Genomic DNA, 26,486 nt, shown 5'->3' on the forward strand with positions numbered 1-26,486 from the left:
ATAGAAAACAAAACAAAGTCTCTGCCTTTAATAAATAATCTGACGACTGACCTGTAATGGCTCATTTAAGCAATGCTAATAAATATCCGAGAATGTTCTAGAAATTGGATGAACATCTGTTTCGGAACTGGCATTTGCCGGTTTTTCTTTGGAGTACTTGGAATATTGTCCATTAGGAATCGCCACGTCGTTCTTCTTTTTCACTTTGGTGGCTCTATAAAGGAATCCACAACTTGCTGCCGAGTTAATGTGCAGATTACAACTGATTCGTGGGATCAGAAGGGATCCTTGTAAGGCTGGGATTACATTTTTTGTTCCACAAATTACTAATATGAAATACCAATTTTTACTTGAATATTTTCTTGGACTACAGCTGTCACTTACAATTGGAAATACACATTACAATATGCCATTGGTTGCTACAGTCAGACAGAAAACCTCTGAATATGAATATATTTTTCAATAGTATTCTGAATATATCCTCACAAAATACACATTAATATATACTAAAGCCCTACTCTGGTGATCTTCTGTCCCATCTACTATTGTGCAGTCTGAATCTGACTGCTCATGTGCCTATTGAAATAAATGGGGTCCATACTAGGGCTGGGTAAATCAAAATCAAGATTATTCGTGAATTTTACTTCAATTACAATTAATGGTGATTATTTAGGTCACTCACCCTTTTAAAGTATGAGTATGTGTTGGGCGAACCTCGCAATATTTGTCCTGTACGGTTCGCCTGGTTGTTTCTTTCGGACCTAACATATCTGAACCAAAATGCTATTCTGACCCCACAGTATAATGAGTGGAGGCCCATGGGAGGTGAGAAAACATAAAAACCTGTGTCATTCAGCTCTCCTGGGCTCCGGCTATGACTCCCCGTTTGTGACTTTTGTCTGACATCAGATGTAATGTAATGTATAGATGCAAGTGTCCCGATGCCGCGTGACCACGTGACTCCTTAGGCCCAATCACAGGCCTCAGTGGTTCCCTGACCTCAATCAGAAGACTGAAAGAGAACCAGGAGTTGCATCAGAGCCCAGGGGAGGTTAGTAACACAGTTCTGATGTGGATAAGACCTTAAGTAGAACCTCACTAGTTTTGCAATAACCAAAATAAGGCTAGATTCACATCTGCATTTGGGTTTCCGTTGGGGGGAAAAGTGGTTACCTTTGGAAACCTGTGGACCTCATAGACTATAATGGGTTCCGTATGGTTTACGCATGAAAAATTTGGAGAGAAAAGTGCTGCTCGCAGGACTTTTCTCTCCACATTTTTCATGCCAAGAGGGGAACGGAATCCCCAAACGCAGATGTAAGCCGGGCCTAAACGTTGTGTCACTTGTCTGGGTTGACGTCTGGTTTTGGTTAATTTTTATTAACTGCCTAGTCCTAGTCCATAAATACTTTAGATTTTTGTCATGGCCTCTATTCTCCTGAATAAAAAGTATTGGAGCAAGTCTGATTCTGATTTGTTTCCCTGGATAGGTATTCACATTCAGTGTGTAGTCTGAGATTTCCTGGAACTAAATGCTTTTATTTTTTCTTTTGTGAGAACAATGGGCATCTGAATAGGCCCTTACACTACTTTTTCACATCGAAATGAAGGATATGTCACCAAAAATTGAGAGACCACCCATTAAAAGTAAATATGGACTGTCGAGTGTCAGTGATATCCATTGGATGATGCGACTCAAAACCTAAAGAGAAGACGCCGAGCGCCCCATAGCGTATTTCAATTGGTTAAAGAGGTAAGTATAGAAGAATAAGGGCTTATTTTGGTCCTGAAATAAAACGCTTCCTAATTAGCGTTTTTTGGACCTTGCCGCACCTTTTGAGGAGCAGTTTTTTGTAATAACTGCTTCCAAAAACACCAAGCGCTTTCCCCTTCCCGTAAAGTGAATTGGCTGCAAAAAATGCATCGCACTTTTTTCCGTTTGTTTTTTGCTAAAAACCGCGACGCGCTTTTATGCAAAACAACACATTTTTCGCTTCCCATTCACTTCTATTGCTTTCTTCAGACGGAAAACGTCTGAAGAAAGATCATGTCACTTCTTTTTTACCCTAGCGGAAAAAAACGCTAGCGAAAAAAAAAAAAAAAAGCTAGCACTCTACATAGACCACCATTCTATGGAGGCGGATTTTGAGGCGAAATCCACTATCAAAATTCGCCTCCTTAACCCTAAAGGTCCTCATCTGGTCGGGTTGCGGGAAGACCACAACACCTCTGACTATGTTGGAACCGATTGACCAGAGGGTTCATTTCTGAGTGGAGTGAGGTTGATTTCCAATACCCGAGGGTGTGTATAGACACAAAATAGGGACCGATCCCGAACCTTTGATTGGGAGGTGGGGAGGGAATGAATCGTGCTTTCACAGATGAAAGGAAGAAATAACGGCTTTATTGGCAATGCTCACACGACGCGTTTCGGGCTTACTCACGCCCTTTCTCAAGAGTAAAGCACTGAAATGGGGAGGTTTGGACAGCAGGTCGCTCGATGTGCGCAGCTACGTGTCTCGTGACACGACCCTCCTAGATCAGCCAGGGACATTCCCTCCCCACCTCCCAATCAAACTTTCGGGATCGCTCTCTATTTTGTATCCATTGGATGACGGCTGTAACAGAGCATTGGTCTCAGAGGTAGAACATGTACCTACAGGGATCCTTGGCCTAACCCAGAGTGGGCCCCATAACTGTTATGTCTGCTTCCCTAGTAGTTATACCCGTGGTAGTTGCTTCTGTTATGATTAAAAAACACAATGTGTTTTAATTTTAAAAAAAAAATCATTATTTTTTTAAGGGCTCCTTTCTTCTTCATTTTACCTTGACTTCCCGCTCGCCTCTAATGATTTAATTATCCCTCAATGATGTAGTGTTAATCCTGATCTCAGCAGCTGGAGAGCACGTCTTGGTACAAAGTCACTAACCAAAATGTAGTGATTGGAAACGGATGCGATGCTGAAGTCTTTGCCTTTGTTGTTGCTAGCTGCTAGTTCTAAGTGCAGAGAAGCTTTGAAACCCTAAACGTTTCGTCCTTATTTTTCTTATTCTCCTATTCTACCCTAAATTGCAGTAGTGCGTCTTTATTTTATTTGTTAAGGGGGAAAAAAAGATTAAAGGAGAAGAGTTTGGGGAAGTTTATTTACACAGGTCATGATTGCAGAGTGGTTAGCTAAAAACAAGACCTTCCTGACAACGTTACCTGAGGTGACTTCCTATCTTTTAGGTTTCACAATGTTCTCATGAAATTGTTTCCAGAACAGTCTGACCCTGTAGTAGTATTGCTACAAAACAGCTCTGCCACCTACATGGCCACTTGGAGAAAAGTTTTTCTACTATTCTTAAAGACTGACTAAGTACCACTAAGAAAAGGCCATTGAGTTGCCTGCTAGCTTCGGGTTCTTAGACATCTTCTACAGGCATTTCTGGGTTTTGGGAAGGTTGATAATCACTAGTAAGGGTAAGTTCACACTGGATTTTTTGGATCGGAACCTGAGGCCTCGGGTTCTGATCCAAAAACCGGGTAGCTGCGACTGAAAGCCGGTGCCTCCAGTCACGCACTCTGCTCCAGATTAGGCACAATGAATGGGCCTAGTCCGGAGGAGAGACTTTCTTCAGGCCGAATTGCGAGGTGACTTGGCCTGAAGAATGAGCATCTCGCTTCTTTTTTCCGGGAGTCGGAGCCATGTTTCGAATCTGTTAAACACTAGAGTGTGCTTTACTTTTTCACTGATGATGGACAGTACTTGTCTATGACACAGTGCTTCTTCCTGTAGAGTGCCCCTCCTGGCTATCTGGCTGTGTGCAAGGAACTGCAGTCGGTCCAAGTAACTGCACAGAGAATAGCCCAGTGCTGTTGTGCAGGGAAAGACCGAGAGGAAACTGAAGGGCTGAAATAGTACTGCAGTTCCTTCTCAGGATAAACTTCTTACCGGCAGTCACACCACCACAATTGAAAAATTATTCTGTATCCCGGGTAAAGTTTGGAAGAACATTGCTATGTTTTTTTCTCTTGATAATCCTAGAAAACCAGGACTGTACAGCTCACTGGCCTTCAATGGTGTTCTCATGTCCCAGTAACTTGCCAGAAGGCAGATTAAGGTTAAGGGCTAGTTCACATGGGGCAAAATGGTGATGGTTTTGACATGGAATCGGCGCCAAATCCTCCTAAAAAAAAAAAAAAAAAAAAAAAAACACCTCCCTTTGAAAGCAATGGGAGCCACTAATTTTCTTTTTCCACGAGTGGTGTGTTCCCGCTCGCGGAAAAAAGAAGTGAGCTGCCCTTACTTCAGGCGGATTCCGCGGCTGATTTAGCCGCAGACGTCTGCCTCGTGACCCCACCCTCTGGACTAGGCCCATTCATTTGGACCTAATCCGGAGCGGAAAGCCACAACTGGATGCCGGTGCACGGAATGTGTACACACGGAACCCCGTGTGAACTAGCCCTTAGGCTTCACGTTGTGGAAATGCAGCTTTTTAGTTACATATTTTGTTGTGGTTTTTTTGAGCCAAATCCAGGAGTGGATTGAACAAAAGGTTGAAGTATAAGAGCTGTTTGTATATTTCCAATTTCTTCTGTAGCCAGAAAATCTGCAACAAAAGCTGTGTTTCCGCAACGTGGGGCCTCAGCCTTAAGGGGCTTTCCAGGCTTTATAATAGTTAACCTATCTTTAGGATAGATCATCAATTAAATATTGGCAGAGGTCCAACACCTGGCCCCCCTGCCAATCAGCTGTTTTTATAGGAGGCTGTAGTACTTGGGTGAGCGCAGCAGCCTCTTTAAGTACTTATGGTACATTTGTGTACATTAGTGACTGTGCTTGGTATGGGACTGAGCTGTGATCTGGCCATGTGACTAGGGTTGAGCGATCGGGATCGGAAAAGATCGCATCCCAATCGGCGATCGAATAAATTTCACGATCGCGACCGGGTTGCGATCCTGCCTAAAAAAAAGATCGGGAACGAAATTTCGATCCTTATCGCTCAACCATTACGTGCAACTTAACTTCACTTAACTGTAACTTACCTGCACAGAACCGCTGCCGCTCCCTCGAGCTCCTGGCCGTTGTTCTCTGTCCTCTCCTCTCTCATTTACATGCCGGCAGAGTGCTGTGCGCGCCCCGCCGCCCTAGGCTAGTGTTACTGATGCTAGGAGTAGGCGGGGCTTGCTGTGGTTTAGGAGCGTGTGGGAGGGTACATGATGGGGAACTCCGGGGAGCAGCGTACACACAGGAGGGGAGGCGGAAGCGGTTCTGTGCAGGTAACCGGACAGCAGGGAGGGACTAAGTAGCCGGCAGATTTTTTAATTACTACATAGTGTGGATTCCAAAAATTGAAGCCTTCAATTTTTGGACTCCGCGCTGTGTAGTGAATAGGATCATTTTTAAAATCCGATTTTCGATCATTAAAAAATCCCATTGACTTGCATTAGGATCGGAATTGGGATCGGGTTCGGATGGAAAATGATCGGAAATGGGAGTTTAAAAACGATCCTGAAATCTCAAGATCGGCTCAACCCCAGGTGTGACCTATGAACACGATGTCGCCTCTCCTATAAAATGGAAGTGGAATTCAGAGGCTACCTGATCCACAGGGGTCCTCCAAGAATCTTCAATTGATAACCTATCAAATTAATATATCGGTCAGCAATTTAAAAATCCCAAAAACTGCCTTTAAGGTGAACATTCATTTTGAGGTATGATAGTGCAGGAAAACTACTTTTTGAGTCTGAACTTTGTAGGTTCCTGCTATGCACTGAACTATACAACCTGTTTCTGAAGTGTTAGTCATGCTTCTAAACCTACTTTTCTGGCAGAAAAGAAGCTGTGAAGTGAGACAACTAACAAGATGACTGTTCAACCACAAACTTGAGTGGACAAATGGGATAATTTCCAGCAATTCAACATGTATTACCCGTCAGCGTAGGCAGAAGACAATAACACTCAGACTGGTGGAGATCATGTTCAAACCACATTTCCTCGCTTGTCCATCACCAGTTCAACCATCGTAGAACATGCAGTGTGTCTGGCTGTATCGGCCTCCGTCACATACTCGAGGACTTTTTTTTGGTATTGAACAGAATTTGACTTTTGGTAATTGTGGTTACATACCTAGCCATGTTTTCTTTGATTTTTTACATATGGCTGGGGCAGAGGCTTTAAATGGCTGCCATCTGTAGTCAGTGTAATGAGAATACCCCTCTACTGTGAGAGCTAAAAACCCCATGCTGCCATTTGGGTAGTACACCTCTCTCCTTTACTAGGTAGAGGTGTCAGGGGAAATGCAACACTCTGGAGTGGCTTCTGACGTGCTTTATCTTCGCTACCAACTAGGGGCGTATGCAGGATTTTCCATACAGTATATTGCCCACTCAGTGAGTCCTAGGAGCAGTGAATACTGAGGAACATACTCACAGCTCACTCATTGGCCCCCATCCTCGCAGATGACCTAAAACTAGTGATGGATGTGCCGATCGGTTACTGACACAGCCTGGTAGCCATGAGCTGCCGCTCTTCTCTTGATAATCATAAATGTGTTCATCGTTCAGGAGCACAATGGCTTGCCAGGGCCATCGTGGGGTCGTTTTAACTGTATATGCCCCTATTCCTAACCCAATCAATACCGCATAAGCAAGGGCAAACTGTGTACTCGTGCAAAGGTATTATACAAAACCTTACTTGCTAGGGGCCTGTAAAAATGGAGCATCAAAAAAAAAAAAAATCGCTCATGTAAATAGCCCCATCCAAATTACGGTAAATAGATTTTAATGCATCCGTGTGACATTAAAAAATAACATAAAAACCCCCAAAACATAGTTGATGTGACTATAGCCTTAGGGTCACCTGTTTTTTCCCCTTGTGAATTGCTTCCTCCAATATGGAATTGAGCTGTTTGGAACAGTAAGGTTGTTGCCTTTGGTCCAGAGAGGTAATCCTCCCCCCGTCCTGTGCCACCTCCCGTCCCTCTCCTTCCTCTGACTGACAAGGCTACACAATAATATATATATATATATATATATATATATATATATATATATATATATATATATACACTGCCTTTCAGTGTAATTCTGTGGAAGGGGCTTTTGTTGCACCATATTGACAAAAACTGGAATATGATGATGTCTCATTGAGTTGACCCTAACCTATCAATCTGCAGGGCTTGGGTCTTGTGACAGAACAGCTTTTATAAAATACTAGCAGGAGGACCCAGCTTCGCACGGGTACATTTTATTTTTTGTTTGTGTAATGGCTCTATAAGAATTGGCCAGTTTTGCACTCGTGTATTTTGTATGTCGATTGTGTGTGTGTCTCTGCCCGCGACTTAGTCTGCATATTTTTAGCGTAGATGATCCGCCTATATTCAGCAAAATGCTGCTGTTGATGGTTTGCCTGCTCCTATGTTTTGGCAGCTCTTAAGCTGTCCTGCTGCTGAACTTGTTCCTCACGCCTTGCCTGTGATTGTTCCAGCATCTCAGCAGCTTGCTGGGACACCATGTTGTTAGGGTTGGTGATCCACCTGCTCCGGCTTTTCAGCAGCTGTCAAGCTGGCCTGCCGCTGAACTCATTCCTTGCGTCGTGCCCGTGATTGTTTCAGCATCTCTGCAGCTCGCTGCCATATAATGAGCATGTTTTTGGCGCCGATGATCTCCCTCAGCTCCACTTGAGGAGAACTCTGTGACTTCTGGCTACCTTCATAGCTGTCGTTACTTTAGAATTTTGCAACAAATTAGATTTTCTTTTTCCCGACATGTTTAAAAGTAGCAAACTGCCAATTTGGATTAAAGGTGTTTTCCCATTCAGTGTGTCAGCACTGCCTGGAGCAGATCAGATAATATGCAAATGTGTGTACGGAATGGACTGAGTGTTAGCTGAGTGTTTACATAGCTTCTGATAAAGCCAAGTCTGTTATCTCTCTGAGATAAGGCTGCAGCAAGAGCAGTGTAATATAGTATGTGAACATAAATTCATAACAGTCGTGAAGCCATGTCATTTACCGGGATAAACAGTAGCTTATGTTTTATTCGAGGTTACAATCTATCTATGTGCCGAATTTCATTCAAATCCGTTCAGCGGTTTTTGCGTGATTGAGGAACAAACATCCAAACACACAAACTAGTAGGATGTAACATATGGTGGTCTCTTTTTTTTCCCCGTTGTAGCTGGCACTGTAGTTTGGCCTCATCCATGTGAACACAGCTCATGGACAGGCATGTTTTTGTTTATTTTAGTCTAATACACCCTCAATGATTTTTATTTTATTAATAGTGAGTTAGTGACCAATTCTCAGAGCGCAAAGACCCCTAATAGCCAGTTTATCTGACGTTTCGCAGATCCCTTAAGCTGTATAAAGAATCCAAAGAAGAATAATCGCCACATTTTTGTGGCTTTTGTTTTCGCCTTAAAAACCCATCTGCGTAGCCCTTAATATAATTGGTGAGCTCTTCAGTTATTTGGTCTACACATTAAGGATCTATTACATGGTGCGTGATGGTGGGTCGGTCCTATACTGGTAGAGGTTAACTGAGAATGTGCCTTTCCGAAGGGAACGAGATTTCACCAAATTGTCAGCCTGTGTTTAATTAGTTAAATTGAAAAATGACTTTTGAGCGATATTAAGAGCACATCAAGTATTGGTATCATCACAATGTTTATGTGACGGACCCCCCGCACCGCCCTGTGATGATACAGCCCAACATCCCAGGAATTCATTTGTAGCGTTAGCGACACCCTCAATGTGTATACACAAAGTTAGTCTCTTGCGACTTGTGCCTTTTCATGTTGGCCTTAAATGAATTCCCCCCCCCCCCCCGCTGCCTGGGGTTGCAGCTCTCAATGAGGCACTTTGTTGGGTGGGTGATGTGTCTTGTGTGTCTCCTCATCAGAAAAGAAAATGAGTGATCAGTGTCCAGTACAGATTCTTCTCGGAGGATAATTGTCTCGTGCGCTTCCTGATCAAAGCTGCAAGCCCCTTTGTGAATGAGCAAATGGAACTTATTACACAACTGGAGCACATTATTCATCCGCTCATTGGCAGCTGCGGGGCTGTGTACAAATCATTAATGTTACAGCACTTCTCATGTAGATAAAGTATACCGTATCACTGACGGAACTGCACACAAAGGCAAAAACTGATTTTTATTGGGCAGTTTATGTCTTTCTGTATTGGTATTTAGACTTTTTTTTTTTTTTATATTCCTGATTTGGGTTAAATTTTTATGGCAAAACCTGTATAAGGGTAAGTTCGCACAGAGATTTTTGGTCAGGATTTTGAGGCCGTATCTGCCTCAAAATCCTGACCAAAAAGACGGCTCCCATTGAAATCAATGGGAGCCGCTCAGGACTATTTTCCGGGAGCCGTTTCTTTTGGCTCCCGGAAAAAAGAAGCGACATGCTTATTCTTCAGGCGGAGTCGCCTCATGATTCGGCCTGAAAACACTCCCTTCTCCGCACTAGGCCCATTCATTTGGCTAATCCGGAGCAGAGTGCGTGGCTGGATGCCGGTGCAGTGCACCGGCTACCCGGTTTTTGGTTCAGAACCTGAGGCGGTCTCTGCCTCAGGTTTTGGATCAAAAAACTACCGTATAAACTTACCCTAAGGCCGGGTTCACATGGGGTTTTTTGGTCCGGAAACTGTGGCAGAGGCCGCCCAGGAGGACGTCACGCCCTACTCTGGTGTCTTCTTCCAGCGATGTCCTCCTGGGCTCTTTCTTCCATGCCTTCATCTTCTTTTCTTCCGGGGGGATTGATTTGGAATCCCACGTGTGGGCGCCATTTTTGTCAATGAAAATTCACGACCGCTCACGTAGTTCTAAGGGAAAGTGAGCATACACAACCCGCCGATGAAGTCGTGGAAGAAAGAGCCCAGGAGGACGTTGCTGGAAGAAGACACCAGAGGAGATGACGTCCAGCAGTGCACAAACCGATTTGAATATTCATTTTTAGGGTCTTAGTTTAAAATGAGGGGGTTAGTGGTGCCTGAATAGCCTTTTTAAAGGCTATTCAGGCATATGTGTGGCTCAGGCCATAAATATGGTGATAGAGCCCCTTTAAAAGCAGTTAGGTAAGAAACTACATGGACCCCATAGACTATAATGGGGTCCGTGTGTTTTCCGTGTGGTGTCCACATGAATCATGCAAAGAGAAAAGTGGTGCTTTCAGTACTTTTCTCTCCGCATGATTCAGTCGGAAAACACACGGACCCCATTATAGTGAATGGGGTCCATGTGGTTTCTTAGCTAACTGCTTTTTAATGTGTATAGGTTTCCATTAGGGGGGTCCCAAACGGACTCCCTGAAGGGAATACCAAACGCAGATGTAAACCAGGCTTCAGCCTCAGAAATTTCTGCAACAAATCTGCTGCATATGAACATACAGTAATGCAGGAGTAGGTAAGTAGTTTTAGTAATGTTCACTTACCTATGCTTTCGGTCATGTCAAAGTTTGTAGAATTATTTCCATATTATATATCATTACTTTGTTGGAAACCTGGATCAGACTCCAAATTTATTCAGACCACAGACCTATAAACTCATTTGGACCTCAAACTTGAAAAATCATTCAGACCCCAATCGGATCCTCAATTTCAATCCAGACTCCAGACAAAACTCCTCAACTTGATGCATAACTCTTACCGCTCTGCTAAAACTGATTCAGACCCCAGACCACTAAAATGTGTTCAGACCCCAGACCAGAATTGTAACTCAGACCCCAGACACACTTCTACAACTGAAGAAAAATAGAAACGTACCGCTCTTAGTTTCTTCTCACACATTGCGAACAATGTCCTGATTAGAGATGAGCAACTGCATAGTAATATGTGTAATCGGTCGATTACCAAGGGGTTAAACACATAACCCCTTGGTAATCAACCTTTTACACCAATAATTATGCAGTGGAGGTATTCTATCGAATACTACTCGCTCATCTCTAGTCCTGATATTCGACAATGGGACAGCTGGGGTAGTAGTTCTGACTCTGTTATTTTATTTTGAGTCCGTTACTTTTTTACAAATCCCCCCAAAATTGGTCCTAACTCTGATTCCACAGCCCCACAGTAAAAACCTTACATGTTCAGCCTAGTAAATATAAACTGATTCAGATATTCGATACTTGCCTACCTCCTAGCACGTATCCTGCTACATTATTGTATATTTAGGTATTGCACATCAGATCCGTTGACTTGAATGAGACTGAGTTCCAATACCAGAGGCAGAAGGCCATGCCCGGGGTGCGACATTCTCTGCATTATGTCATATTTACAGTTGCTGTCGATCGTGTCACTTGTAAACCAGTTTGCTGTGTTTATAGCTTTCTGACCCTGCATGTCTTTTGTACCGCAAACCGCATTTACAAAGGGTTTTAGTGGCCTTCTCTCCTCACTCCAGACTCGTCCCTGCAAAGCCACACAGCAGACGAGAAGTGACAAACGCTGTTTTACAGCTGCTGAGATGTCAAATGGAGCTATCGCCACACTGAGGATTTCATGAATACTGACTGATGTATACTGCAGCAGAGCTCTGTACATGTGCTCTCCTGCTCGTACTACTGTATAGTCTCTATATACACATCCAGGTTCTGGCCTCTTCTGTGCTTACAGAGGCTGCGGACACAACCAGTAGTGGCATGTACTAACCATTCAGGTGTAATAAAGGAAAAAGTTACTTGTTATGAGTATGCAGAAAGATCTCTCAATGTAATACATATACAGACTAATCAACACATCCATATTGTTGTTGTATACACAGCAATGACCTTTTATCAAGGCCTGTAGCCATTTTTTCAGGCCCGGTTCACATCTGTTTGGGTTTCCGTTCGGGAACCCCCTGGAAAGGAAACCTGTCCACATAAAAAAACAGTTACCTAAGAAAGCCTGCGGACCCCTCAGACTATAATGGAGTCCGTGTGGTTCTCATATTTCATGCAGATAGGGGAACAGAATAGCCCAAACGCAGGTACGAACTGGGCCCCTGCACTGTAGTACAGGATCTGACCAGAAGGGCTGGCCTATCGTCCTCACATGTACCAATGAGCCTTGAATGCCAATGATGGATGATCCGTTCTTGGAACACTTTTGGTAGCTACTTACTACTACATACTAAGACACCCCACAAGACCTGCCATTTGACCCAAACCCTTGCTGTCTGTTATATTCCATAGATTGTCACAAGATGAGTAGTGACATTGCCTTCATACGCTATAGAGAGAAAAGTGTTTAAGCATCTCTTAATTGAGTTGAGTTCCCATTTCCCCTTCCATGTATGAAAGAGAACCGTTCACGTCCTTGAAGATCAGTGCTATTCTATACCTCTAGAAAGCTGAATTCAGCGGACTCTCAGCTTTGCCAGTATTCACCCTGGTGTCAGTGATATCGGCAATGGTATCCGTCCACTGTCAGAAGGGCTCAGCGTCATCTCAGGGCTGTGGGGAACGCGATGACGCCGAGTAGTAAGGCTTTCCCTTCTGACAGTGGAGGGATATCAGTGCCGAAAGTAATGGCATTGATATCCCTGACACCAGGGCACATGCCGACAAAGCTGAGTTCAGGACACTGTCAGCTTTCTAGCAATATATAATACCGCCGATCTGCAAGGACATAAAAGGTCATCTTTAATTCCAACTCCGAGCCATGGAGTCACCTTTACAAACAATTGTGAATAAATAGCCGGTTCTCAAGAGCTCACTGAGTCCTAGCATGATTCTGTAATAGGATGTCACTGCCGCAACGACTCAGTTCCTGAAATGTCTTCCCTCTTAGATATTTCACCATTACCCGTGAGTGCTATTATTATAAAGTGGAAGCGTTTAGGAACCGCAGCAACTCAGCCAAAAAGCTAAAGCAGGCCATGTAAGGTTACAGAGCGAGGACACTGAATCCTGAGGAGCATAATACAGGAAATTTATTAGGAAGGGCATTTATTACGCGGTCTTAATCTATTTCCAAATTCTCATCTGGATGAAGAGGCAAAACATTCCCACATGTACCCCAAAATCTTATAGCAAGCCTTCCCTTGGCTAGCCGCGACTGAAAACCGGTGCACTGTACCGGCATCCATCCGCGCACTCTGCTCTGGATTAGGCCCAATGAATGGGCCTAGTGCGGAGGAGGGAGTGTCTTCAGGCCGAATGGCAAGGTTACTTGGCCTGAAGAATGAGATCTCGCTTCTTTTTTCCGGGAGCCGGAAGAAACGGCTCCCGGAAAAAGATACCTGAGTGGCTCCTATTGATTTCAATGGGAGCCGTCTTTTTGGTCAGGGTTTTGAGGCGGTTACGGCCTCAAAATCCTGACCAAAAATATCCGTGTGAACTTACCCTTACTTTAGAAGCAATGAGACATCTACTAAACACCAAAAAATGCCCAAACCCCATCCAAGACGGGCATGTTGTTTCCATTTGTACTGACTCCTATTCCTACAATATTAGTGATTACTATAATGCTGACCCCATAGACAAGAATGTAACGACTCCATTTCTACCTCCTAGATAGAAGAATAGGATCTGAACAGATTGTTGAATTCTCATGTCTGTTGCTCACACTCATTTACAAGCCTTCACAGCTCCAGGAGCTTCCTATGAAATAAAGGCAGTTCTGAGAAAGTCACCTTATATCATTTTGTTTTGCACCTTAACCACAAACAAAACAGTTCTAAAAAAAAAAAAAAAAATACAAAAAAAAAAAACAACTTTGGGTGTGATTGAGGTATTCTCAGGCAAACGCTTTACAGGGGCAGTGTCAACATATATATGAGTCAGACTCGGCCCTGTGAGAAACAAGAGGAAGCGCTTGTGGCCTGGTCTGTGTGGGTTTTTTTTTTTTTTTCGGCTTAAAACCACCGTGCTGATGTCTACAAGTGTTCAAAGCGTGAGAAGGAGTCGACAAATGGAGTGTGGGAAAGATAAGTGTGATATGTAGTTGACATAAAATGTCTTGACTGCCGCTTTAGATAAGAGGTCAGCACCTCTAAGTAGTCAACGTTTTCTGAAGAGCTACTGCATCTTCAGCGCTCTAATATGGAAGCAGACTGTGTGAAGTAATAGGAGAGAAGAACAATATCAAACATAAAAATTTAAAATTCAGCGCCGTACAAAAATTTGCAATGGGTGTGGTAAAAAGTGTAACAAAGTAAGAATTTTTTTTTCCAAAAAATAAACTATTACAGTAAGTACATGGAAAGAAATAAATCTAAATTCCATCAATATTTGGTGTGACCTTTGCTCTTTGCTTTCTATTACTTCTTCTCGGTACTTGCAGACAGTTTTTGAAGGAACTCAGCAGGGAGATTGTTCCCACCATCTTGGAGAACTAAGTCCAGATCTTCTGTAGATGTAGGCTTGCCGCAATCCTTCTGCCTCCTCATGTCACCCCAGACAGACTGGATGATGTCGAGATCAGGGCTCTGCGGGGGCCGGATCATTACTTTCAGAACTCCTCCTCCTCCAAAGGGCAAAGATCACACCAAATATTAATGGAATTTAGATTTCAGTTTTTTCATTGACTTCATTTTGTTAATTGTCAAAAATAAACTATTAACACCTTTTTTTCTGAAGGCGTTCTTACTGTGCAAATTTTTTCACACCTGCCGAAAATATTTGCAGAAAACTGTGTAAATGTCTGTAGAAAAATTACAATCTGAATTTTGTTTCCAATCATTTTCCTGTGGACATATGTATTTTGTAGGGGCTGACCTAGCTTTCATGTATAACTAATGACAAACCTGCAAACCTGTTGTGCCAAGGGGTCCCTGCCCTACCTTGGTCCCTATCATGTTCTGCCTACTATCTTAAAAAGTGGCACATCTGTGGGGCAAATCGCAGCGTACACCGTAGTTCTCCAATTCTCTGACAGTTTTGTGGAGTAGACTTACAAAATTTCTCCTTAATGTTTGCTAGTGTATTTCTTCCATTTTTGGGAATGCTTCCCCTACATCACTTCCACCATGTATAGCTCTTTGCATCGTGTATTAGGCACGGCTCCATTGATTCCTGCACAGTGGGAATTTTCTCTCTTGCTCCCGCCGTTCATGAACAATCGATGCTCTTAGTTTTGGGGCCTGATATTGGGGCCTATTTAGGTTCTGTACTGTCAGAAGGGGGTGATTCTGAACTCTGACACTGGCTGCCTCTGATTGGGGCTCGGACTCACACCCCCTGCCTGACACCGCCCACCTGACATTGCAGAGCCTATATAGCACATCAGGCACCAAAACTACCTGCACTGACTGGAGGCTAGAGAAAAAACTCCAACTTTGCTGGAATCAGTGGAGCGACACCTAGTAAAGGATGATAAGAACTGGATTTGGTGGAGGTGGTGTAAGGTCCTCTTCACAAGGAGTCTTTCATCGGAACAAGTATAACAATGATAGATAGGTTAGGGTCACCTAAATCCCTTCATGATCCGCCTCTGTTGTAGAGATATGGAGCAGTGAGAGCGTTGCCACTTTTTTGGAGCAATGCTAATGCCCTCATTCCTCCGATGCCACATTGCCCATTTGCCTATTGACAACTACAGAGATATATCGGCAACTGAGGCAAAAAGGAAAACATTGTTTGATTCAGGTGACGGTAACCTATGTATCTCCAGGTATGGGTTGACATACTGGGGTTCTTGTGACAGACTCGGTTTGATATGTGACTGCCCCGTAGAGGCGAACACATCCTCTAATGGGGAGACTAGATGGTGAACCCTATGGGGGGAAGCCCTGTGGTGAGTGATCTGTGTGCAGCCATACAAATTGTTGTATTGGTGGAAAAATAAGTTCTGTTATTACATGTCTGTAAGTTCTATTTTATGAAGCCAGACACAACACATGATGTAAGTTTACACTATGTAAAACTACTTACATCACATATTAAGTAACAAAGGGGAAGTGGGCAAAGAACGTGTCACTGCCCCAGTAGCTCAGATGATCTGGGATTCCCTCACCCGTCTCTATGTATTTCTGCAAATGCAGTCAGCCACATACTTAGTAAACTGTAGCATTTGTCTAGACATCACACCATAATCTGTAACGTCTGGGCTGTGATCAGTTGCAAAATTCTGTTATTATGCAATGGGATCCAAATACAATAACGGGGTGTTAAGGGGATTTATCGTGGCTTAGCCCAGGTATCATCATCCTTAGGTTATGTCCAAACTTGAGTCATGGTATCTGTTTGTGCATTGCTTGATCTACCATGTGACGACACTACTGACGCCTGGCAGACCCTGTTGACTTAGAGTTAGGGTTGAGCCGATCTTGAGATTTCAGGATCGATTTTAAAATCCGATGTCCAATCATTTTCCTGCCGATCCCAATCATGAAATTTGCTCGATTGCCGATCGGGATTCGATCTTTCCGGATCCCGATCGCTCAACCCTAATTGGATATTATGTATACAGTAAGGTTGAGCCGATCTTGAGATTTCAAAATCCGATAACCGATCATTTTCCAGCCGATCCCGATCGTGATCATGAAATTTGCTCTATCGCTGATCGGATCCGATCCCAATCACTCAACCCTACTTAGAGTCTGTTGTGTTCCTTTGTCGTTATGTGCCATTCTTTGTGTGCCATTTGACCAGTGGGTTTTCTTGCCGATAAGTTCAGACACATCTGTATTATGGAGGCTGAGCTTGGTAAAAATGTGACTTTTTTAATATAATTTTTGCCTTGTTTCTTATCACTGTGTCCTGTACTCATTGTGGTTACAGTAATTCTACATTTGTATTCACTTTACTTTTTAGGTTCTCACTTGGTGACGCACGTCGACCCCTGCAGGAGACGGCTGTTCTGGTGGAAGACATTGTTCATACTCAGCTTATCAATCTGGTAACTTTTCTTTATGTTCATTGAGGTTTTCTAGTTGTGGGTGCTTTATCTTCTTCGGTATCAGACAGCTAGGTCTGGGGTACTTAAAGGATTTGTCTGGAATTTTCAAACGTGGGCAAAGTGATGAAATAAAATGAATTTATCACATTGCGCATTTTTATCCTTATTGTTGAAAAAGAACGGCATCACCATTTTCCTTTCGATGAGATTGTGTCTTTTTTTTTTAGTCTACTGTAAGTAAATCTAACCATGCACATAAGCCCAAATTTAGGCTGTATTCACACCACATTTTTTTTTATTAAATCCACTTAATACATCTGTTTAACGGATGCAAAAAAATGGATGCAAATGGATACTGGTAACTATATATTTACATAGACATTAATGCAAAACCAAAAATATAAAAATCTGTTACTGTCCATTTTTATTTACTGTACTGTACTTGTGTCCACCCCCCCCCCCAAAAAAAAAAAAAAAAAAAATGGACAGAAACGGATATTGTTTGCCACAATTCACATGGACCATTACTCTGCATGTAAAAAAAATGCCGTTTGGGGCTCCTTCACACGGAGTAAGCGCGCCGCTCATTTAGACACGTATACAGCGCATGCCCGGGCCACAAGAAAATGGCCGCTTACACCAGCTCTGCTCTGCCTGAGACCTAGAAGTTTGAACCCAGCTCCGGAAGAAGATGCGCAGAGAGGCCGTTCCTGAAGAAGATGGAGGTGGCGCTGGAGAGTTCTCTTGCAGCATTGGGGATGCCTTGAACGGAATACCAAACGCATTGACAAGTGGTGAGTGCTGAAAGTACATGGACCCCATAGACTATAGTCACACGGAAGACACACGGACCCCATTATAGTCTATGGGGTCTGTGTGCTGTCATTGCTCACCACTTGTCAATGCGTTCAGTATTTCATTCAGGGTCCTCAAGCGGGCCGAAACAGAATACCAAACGCAGATGTGAACCAGGCCTAACACGATTGTAGTTCTTATTCTGTGTGATGCCCCCTTTCTCCTTCAGGTTTTGCCATCCTATCTGCTCACATACTATATGTGCCACGGCTTCTGATCTCAATGTGGCAGATGGACCTCATTGGTTTATATAGTAATTCCAGTGCATCATTTTGACGTTATACATGTGCTGCATGCTGCTCCATTTTGTCATTAAATCTGATCATTCTGGTAAAGGCTGCAAAGACTGTGTGAACATAGCCGAGGATGCATTGAGGGAATTAAGTAAAAAATAGTTATATCGAGATGGACAGGGGTCCACCTATGGGGCTGCAGGTTAGTCCATCTGGCTGAAGCAATTATCTGTGAAATATTGATGATGATGATTTTTATTCTGTTTGCATGGCCACCTATACAATGGCACATATGGCTATTTCCTACACTTTAGTGAAAAGCAACCACTTTTCCTTGACTCTTGCAGGACCCTCTGGATTTGGGGGGGTTTGTCTTTTCTCAGGTCAGCCATTTTTTTATGGACCCGATCTATCCATTGATCTGAATGTGTTCATAGAAAAACCAGATGACACAAGATGCAGATTTACAATTCACAATTTGTATTTCACGTCCTTCCACCAAGCAGGTGATCATCTGCTATTATGGCTATCAGCGGTGACCGGACCTCTCTGTTTTCCTAGGAAGCCTCGTAGAGCTTCCTGTAGCCGAGTGTTTATGTACTATCCAGATTAGATAAATAACATCGCAGACGTTTTCTTAACCTATCACCCGCTAAGCCTGTGCAGGGAAGTAGAAGACATTTCTCATGCAGGGTTCTCTTTTGCTGTGACATCTCCTAACCCTAAACAAGAAGTAGGCAATTGGATGGGGGATATGAGGGAGAAGAGACAGGACAGCAGGCAGACAAATTGCTTTTTTAACCTACTGCCTCCAGGCTCTAGACAGGCCTTTGGTGTAGAGGAAGTGAAAGTGGTTTTAGTAAGTCATTGTTTTGACCTGTGATTAGGACAGGAGGAAGCTCCTAAATCAGATCTGCATGTGCCTTCTATCCCATGTCTTGTGCCTTCTAGCCCATGTCTTGTGCCTTCTGTCCCATGTCTTGTGCCTTCTAGCCCATGTCTTGTGCCTTCTAGCCCATGTCGTGTGCCTTCTGTCCCATGTCTTGTGCCTTCTGTCCCATGTCTTGTGCCTTCTAGCCCATGTCTTGTGCCTTCTAGCCCATGTCGTGTGCCTTCTGCCCCATGTCTTGTGCCTTCTGTCCCATGTCTTGTGCCTTCTAGCCCATGTCTTGTGCCTTCTAGCCCATGTCGTGTGCCTTCTGTCCCATGTCTTATGCCTTCTGTCCAATGTCTTGTGCCTTTTAGCCCATGTTTTGTGCCTTCTAGCCCATGTCTTGTGCCTTCTATCCCATGTCTTGTGCCTTCTATCTCATGTCTTGTGCTCAACATATATTACAAGCCTAGTTCTAAGTATGGAATGATAGGACGGGCAAGAAATGCTTCCATGTTTGAGGTATCTCATCAAGTTTGGACAATCCCAGAGGGAGTAGTTGTACCCTACAGGAACCTGCTCACTAATCCTATCCTACTAATATTATAAATGTGAAAGTTTGGATGTTTGTTCCTCAATGACCAAAAACGGCTGAACGGATTTGAATGAAATTTGGCACATAGATAGTCTTTAACCTCGATTAAAACATAGGCTACTTTTTATTCCAGTAAATGACATGGCTTCACGACTGTTATGAATTTATGTTCACATACTATATTACACTGCTCCCGCAGCAGCTTATCTCAGGTTCCAGGTCTGTTATTTCTATGTGTAAACACACACTTACCCTCAGTGGATTGTCTACACACATTTGCATATTATCTGATTGGAATGGTTTTGCAACTGGACACAAAGTCGGACATGCAGTACTCTGTGTCCGGTTAAAAAACCCCCACTGTTTAGCCGTGGAGAGCACAAAACGCTCAACGGCGCTCACGAGTGGACACTGTCTGCCGGGTTTCCGTCTCCTGTCAGCAGAAGATGGAAACCTGAAAGCGGAGAGCGGGGCTCAGTTGTGAACCCGCCCTTAGCGTAGTATTTGTCATCTGCTATGTACTGTATATGATGTACTTGTTTGTGCCGGTTTACCTGGTGCAGGTCATGATGACTCCTTTGTGGCGGCACATGTTGCATCTGTGAATTGCACTGTGATGGAATGTTGTTGTTTTTTCCCTACCACTATAATTAAGTCAATTTGAAACCACCTGGAAAAAAAAAACAAAAAACACCATACCCAGAGCATACTGCGTTTAGAAAAAAAAATTATTATTATTATTTTCACTACATGGGATCTTATCCTCGAGGACTGTTTTTAGCTTAGATTCTCTTACTGTGGGCTATTGGACAGATTTGTATATTTTTCCCATGATTCCTCACAGTGGAGCGCAGATGGCTTGCTAAGTCTCCACACACCTACATGGTGGTCTCTCCCTAAGGAGTGACAATATTCCCTTAACCTGGTCTGAAGCCTCTCAGCCAAGTCAGTCTTCTCTGCGCCGGGCTGAAGAGATCCAATCAGATCGAAACAGATGTCCCCGGCTGAGAGACTGACTTGGTAAAATCCCACATCATTGCAGCAAAGGCCTCTGGAAAGGTGATGTTAAAGGGAGCGCCCCCTAGTGGGCTGCATGACTGAGGCACTGTCTCTCTATATTAACATCACGGGAGACAGATTTGTATATTCTTCCTATGGGCTATTGGTACAAGCCTATATAATGTTTATTGCATTGAGGCCTTTTCCTTCTCCTGCCTGACTCCTTCGCTTCAGGCCTGTATTCAGACTTCCATTATCTGATTGCTGATCCGTCCTGTAATAACTCTTTGATTTCCTGGAGTATTTAGAGAGGTGTAGTCACTCTAGGTATGTCAGTCATTGTGGACTATCAGGAAACAATCATTGCCCTGCTGACTAACTCCAGACCCCCAGGTTTCCCTTTGATTACCTCATTGTGTTTGACGTACGCCCCTCCAGAAGCCCTGTGTGTTTTAACTCCCTTTAATGTTCTCCTTCCTCTGCTTCTTAAGTCTTCGCTCCCGCAGAGAAGATTTATTGTTGCTAGCTATTCTTTCTGAGTCTTCCACCGAGCACATCATGAGGCCACTTCTCTTGTGGGGTTGTAACACAAATCATATCCCTGTAACATGACTGTCCCTCAGGGCACAGAGAGTAATGACTTCTTGCACAATGGTTGTCTGGAGAGCACTAAGAAACACTGTGGGATTGATAACAAGACTTGACAGGAGCTGACCCCGCTGCAAGGTTGCCGTGTTTCAACAGGTGTCTGCCCACAAGCCCAGCCAAAAACAATCCTCTCCGCAGAGGCACGCTTACCACCCATAATAAAGACCACTGTTCACTAATTTGACAACATTGCGGTCACTCTCATTATTGCTCTGAATCCATTATTGTTCTACATGGAGGGTTTTTTTTTCCCTCTTTGTCTGAAAACCACAAGGGGGGAATAAAAGAACAAACCACTCATGAGATTCCAGTCATTTTGTAACAGTTAAAGGGATTTTCCCCATGAACTTAACCATTACATTTATAGACAAGCCAAAGTTGAACATTTTTGCAAATATAAAGAATTTAAAAATTTGCAGAATTTTAAAGATTTTTGTCTAACCATCTTAGTGGTGACATATGATGTCTTGATCAGTTACCAATGGCTAGGACTATGAATACAGGAGCTTTATGTGGTCTGGGACTTCTTATAAACCCAGCCATGATGTCCTTATTGTGGTCTGATTATCTTCTCATACATGTCGTGTCCCTGACAATTGTCAACTGGCTTCCTCCTCTTGGGGTGTTGGTACTATGGAGGCTGGCAGACTACATTGTAATAGTAAAGCCAGCCCATAGTAAATATGGAGAGGGGGAGGAATTCAGGTGCTGGTTTTGATTACATGACCTGGTATCTGATCCACCCCAGAAACCTGACGTTCAACAAGTAAAGAACCCAAATGTACATAAAACCCACCAAGCATGGCATTTATTGCTTAGAAAGTCTGTATAGAGGTTCTACCAGGATTATCCAAGTTTTGGCAATTTCTCACTATGCTAATTCAATATACACAGTCCAGTCCCATTAATGTGGTCACCTGTCAAAATCCAGAATAACCACCTTTGGCAGAGCGGACCGATTCGAGACGTGCAGAAAGAGAGGGGATGTAGTGATGTTCACTGGGATGTTGAGCCATGCTGACTCCAGTGCCGTGTCCAGCTGCGCTAGGTTACACGGTTGAGCATCCATGGAGCGAACAACCTGATCGAGGTGGTCCCACAGATTCTCAATTGGGTTCAAGTCCGGGGAATTTGCTGGTCAAGGGAGTACAGTAATCTCATCCTGGTGCTCCTCGAACCACGCACGTACACTGCGAGCTTTATGACACGTCGCATTGTCCTGCTGGTAGATGCCATCATCCTGAGGAAAAACATTTCACATGTAGGGGTGAACTTGGTCCGCAAGGATAGATGCATACTTGTGCTGATCCATCGTGTCCTCCACAATGATGAGTGCACCCAGATGGCTGATGACACCTGCCTTCTGCGATTGGTTATTTAATGCTGACGTCAAAAGTAGGCGCTGGTCACATTAATATGACTGGACTGTGCATTACAATGCTAACAAAACCCTCGAGAAGCCTTCTATTTGGGTGAAGAAGTATACAGACATGATTCATTGAAGTGAAAGAAACACCTCAAGTGTTTTACAGTAAAGGTTGAAGTGTATAATATCCAGAAGTTATGTATACCCAACCATCAGTCTTATATATTTGAGAATCTTAATCACCTTCCAGGTCATATAGAATCGTATACAGTACATGGTTGTGAATGAGCCCGTGGCTCCGGAGTCCCTTCACAATTGTAGTCTCATCAATGTATCCTCAGAAATACTACATTTTCACATTTATTACTCTACAAATATCAAACCTTTGAGATTTACAAGGGAAATGATCCAAAAATAGGAAAGATAGTCGTAAAGATCGAGCTCTAGATACATGGTCTTCTGGCTACGAGACTTCGGCGTGATCCTTAGAAGACTTTCTTAATAAAGTATGGGACATCAAGAGAAGAGGAAGGAATTTCTTAAGCAAGAAAGGAAGTAAATCTATTTCAAGATTTAATTAGATAGATAACAAATAATAATATTTCTGTTTCTTGTTTCTTCCCATGGAGCCCAGACTTCAGGATGACTTCAAGTTCTTTTTAATACCAGTGTCATAAACAAAAAATAAGGAACATAAAATATAGCAGAATGGAAGATACTGGAGTCTGAGACCTAGAGTGAGGTCATGTTGTCACCTAATGCGTTAGCCTTGTCACAGTGCTAGGGTTGTTGGCTACCGTATAAAGGGAGTCTGTCAGCAGAACCCCGTATATAACCCTAACCGACAGATAAATAGATTAGGGTCACGTGAATCAAATAGTGGTTTCCCTTTGTGAGTCAGTAATTTCATTTTACTGTTCTTTTGTCAGTATGCAAATTAGCTCTTTGGAGGTATGGGAATGTTGCCATTGCTCCAAAATTCTCATTTGCATATTGGCAAAAACTATGATATCTCAGCAACAGAGATACTGATTCACAAGGGGAACACACTGTTTGATTCAGGTGAGCCTAACCAATCTAACTTCGGTGCTGGGTTGGTAGGATGGTGGTTACTGACTTACTTTAATAGCGATGTCTGAGATTTTTAAAAGTTGACCGAAAACAGGCAACTGTATAAAATAGAAAAAAAAGACTATCCAAGCTATTACAGTCCCCCCATTCCAGCACCATTGCTTTCTCCCCTACTGATCTAGGGAAATTCTTTGTTTCTGTGATCGCAGCAGCTGATCCCCAGTAGATGAATGGCACATCTGATTATTGGTAGATGAATGGCACGACCGATCACTGTAGATGAATGGCACGACCGATCACTGTAGATGAATGGCACGGCTGATATCTCTAGATGAATGGCACGGCTGATCTCTCTAGATGAATGGCACGGCCGATCTCTAGATGAATGGCACGGCCGATCTCTAGATGAATGGCACGGCCGATCTCTAGATGAATGGCACGGCCGATCACTGTAGATGAATGGCACGGCTAATCACTGTAGATGAATGGCACGGCCGATCTCTCTAGATGAATGGCACGGCCGATCACTGTAGATGAATGGCACAGCCGATCTCTCTAGATGAATGGCACGGCCGATCTCTCTAGATGAATGGCACGGCCGATCACTGTAGATGAATGGCACAGCCGATCTCTCTAGATGAATGGCACGGCCGATCACTGTAGATGAATGGCACAGCCGATCTCTCTAGATGAATGGCACGGCCGATCTCTCTAGATGAATGGCAAGGCCGATCTCTCTAGATGAATGGCACGGCTGATCTCTCTAGATGAATGGCACGGCCGATCTCTAGATGAATGGCACGGCCGATCACTGTAGATGAATGGCACGGCTAATCACTGTAGATGAATGGCACGGCCGATCACTGTAGATGAATGGCACGGCTAATCACTGTAGATGAATGGCACGGCCGATCTCTCTAGATGAATGGCACGGCCGATCACTGTAGATGAATGGCACGGCCGATCTCTCTAGATGAATGGCAAGGCCGATCTCTCTAGATGAATGGCACGGCCGATCTCTCTAGATGAATGGCACAGCCGATCTCTCTAGATGAATGGCACGGCCGATCTCTCTAGATGAATGGCACGGCCGGTCACTGTAGATGAAAGGTACATCCGATTACCGGTAGATGAATGGCACGGCCGATTACAGGTAGATGAATGGCACTGCCGATCACTGTAGATTAATGGCACGGCCGATCACTGTAGATGAAAGGCACATCCGATTACTGGTAGATGAATGACACAGACAGTCTCTGTAGATGATTGGCCAGCTGATCACATTAGATGAAGGGCACGGCCTTTGTCACAGATTCCATCAAAATGATGAACGACTTGGCAGAACACATCAGGCACCCCTATAATTCAGTGGGGAATGGGGTACCATTAATATAAGTTGTGCAAGAGTGGTTTCTGTTAAACCAAATGTGTGCATGTGAACAGAGCTGAAACATATCACTGGAATTGATCAGACTTGTGGGTATGGGTTTGATGTGGTGTAATATAATAATTAAATGGCTCCAAAATGGTCTGTGCAGCAGTGTCCAAGGTATTTCCAAAGTGAACTGCTCAAAGCATAACTGGATTCATCAAGCAGTAGGGAGGCATGGGGTGGATGATGTCCCTATTTGCCTACTTGCACTGACCAGAACAGGCAAGGAGCTTGTCTATCAGCAAGGAATATTCATGCTTCCAACACTGACTATAGCGCTGCGCTTACGCCTTGATGATTCTAGGCATGCTATTCGTGTACCAGCTAGTGACAATGTTCAGCTGTTCTGCAAAACAGGCTACCTAAAGATTTTAACAATGCATGGCTGTAATAATGTATAAAAGCTCTACGTTGCTATGCCTGCAGTTTGGTAGGCAGTTTTCCAGTTGTCCTGGGACAAGTGCAGTTGCACCCGTCCCAGGACCTTTAGGGATCCCACAATTTGCCTCCTATGAGGATCAGTACTTTAAACAATACACAATAGTCAACGACTAGGGTTGAGTGATCAGGATCGGAAAAGATTGGATTCCGATTGGCGATCGAGTAAATTTCACGATCGCAATCGGAATTCCCATCCTAATCTTTTCTGGCGAGATCGAGGTCAGAGGTTATCTCAAGATCGGCTCAACCCTATACCTATTCATGTATATATCATTAATAGGGTTGAGGGGTCGGGAAAGATCGTATCCCGATCGGCAATCAAGCAAATTTCATGATCGCGATGAGGTTCGGCTGGAAAATGATCGAAAATCGGATTTTAAAAGCGATCCTGAAATTTCAAGATCGGCTCAACCCTACCAACGACAATGACAAATATTTGTAATGCGCCTTTCTCACATAAGGGACTTAGAATTGCAGAGTATGTAGTAGAGTAGGGGACTTAGTGACTGCCATACAGAAAACCAGAGTACCTGGAGGAAACCCACAGAAATGCAAGGAGAACATACAAACTCCATGCAGATATTGTCCAGGGTCAGAATCGAACCCAAGAACCGAGGGCTGCAACTTCATGTTATACATCTGGTAAGAAATTTCAGAAGAACAAGCATATAGCAAAAAGTGAAGGTATCATTCCGGATCACTGGTTTTTGGTCTGACACATCACATATTAGCACCCACAACCACAAGATCAATTTCTCCTTTTGCTTGTCTCCCCCTCCCCCTGGGCTGCAGAACTGTGACATATTGTGGTGTTCATCCAACTCCATGTGCACAATCTAAAGTTCATTTTTTACTCTAATCCATTTCATTATCCGTCCCTGCTACCAGTACTATAAATATGATCCGCTAGCCCCCTCCACTAATTCCATCTCGTTTCCCCCCCGTCAGACGGTAACACTATACACTCAATTTCCACATTTCTGAAATTCCCCAGAAGAGGCGATTTAAAAATGAAAACACTGCTTGCATTAACTTAAATAATCCAGAGGGATAAACAATGGTAAAATAGCAGGCACCGCTCCGTCCTCCGTCTGGGATTTGCAAACAGACCCGTTTGCCACCCGAGTCACTGAAATAAGTCCCTGTTTTATGGGCCTTGCTTTAAA

At 43.6% G+C, this 26,486-nt stretch overlaps 1 protein-coding gene across 1 annotated transcript in view; it reads left to right on the forward strand.

The window, feature by feature from the left end:
• The window catches only part of SUPT3H (SPT3 homolog, SAGA and STAGA complex component), a 366,507-nt gene that overhangs the window by 164,434 nt on the left and 175,587 nt on the right, over window positions 1-26,486 (forward strand). Inside the window, exon 3 of the mRNA XM_075269245.1 lies at window positions 16,725-16,809. Within this exon, the coding sequence (XP_075125346.1) occupies window positions 16,725-16,809 (85 nt within the window). The remainder of the gene's footprint in view (window positions 1-16,724; window positions 16,810-26,486) is intronic.

Source organism: Leptodactylus fuscus, chromosome 3 (genome assembly GCF_031893055.1).
Source record: "Leptodactylus fuscus isolate aLepFus1 chromosome 3, aLepFus1.hap2, whole genome shotgun sequence".
Taxonomy (NCBI): Eukaryota; Metazoa; Chordata; class Amphibia; order Anura; family Leptodactylidae; genus Leptodactylus; species Leptodactylus fuscus.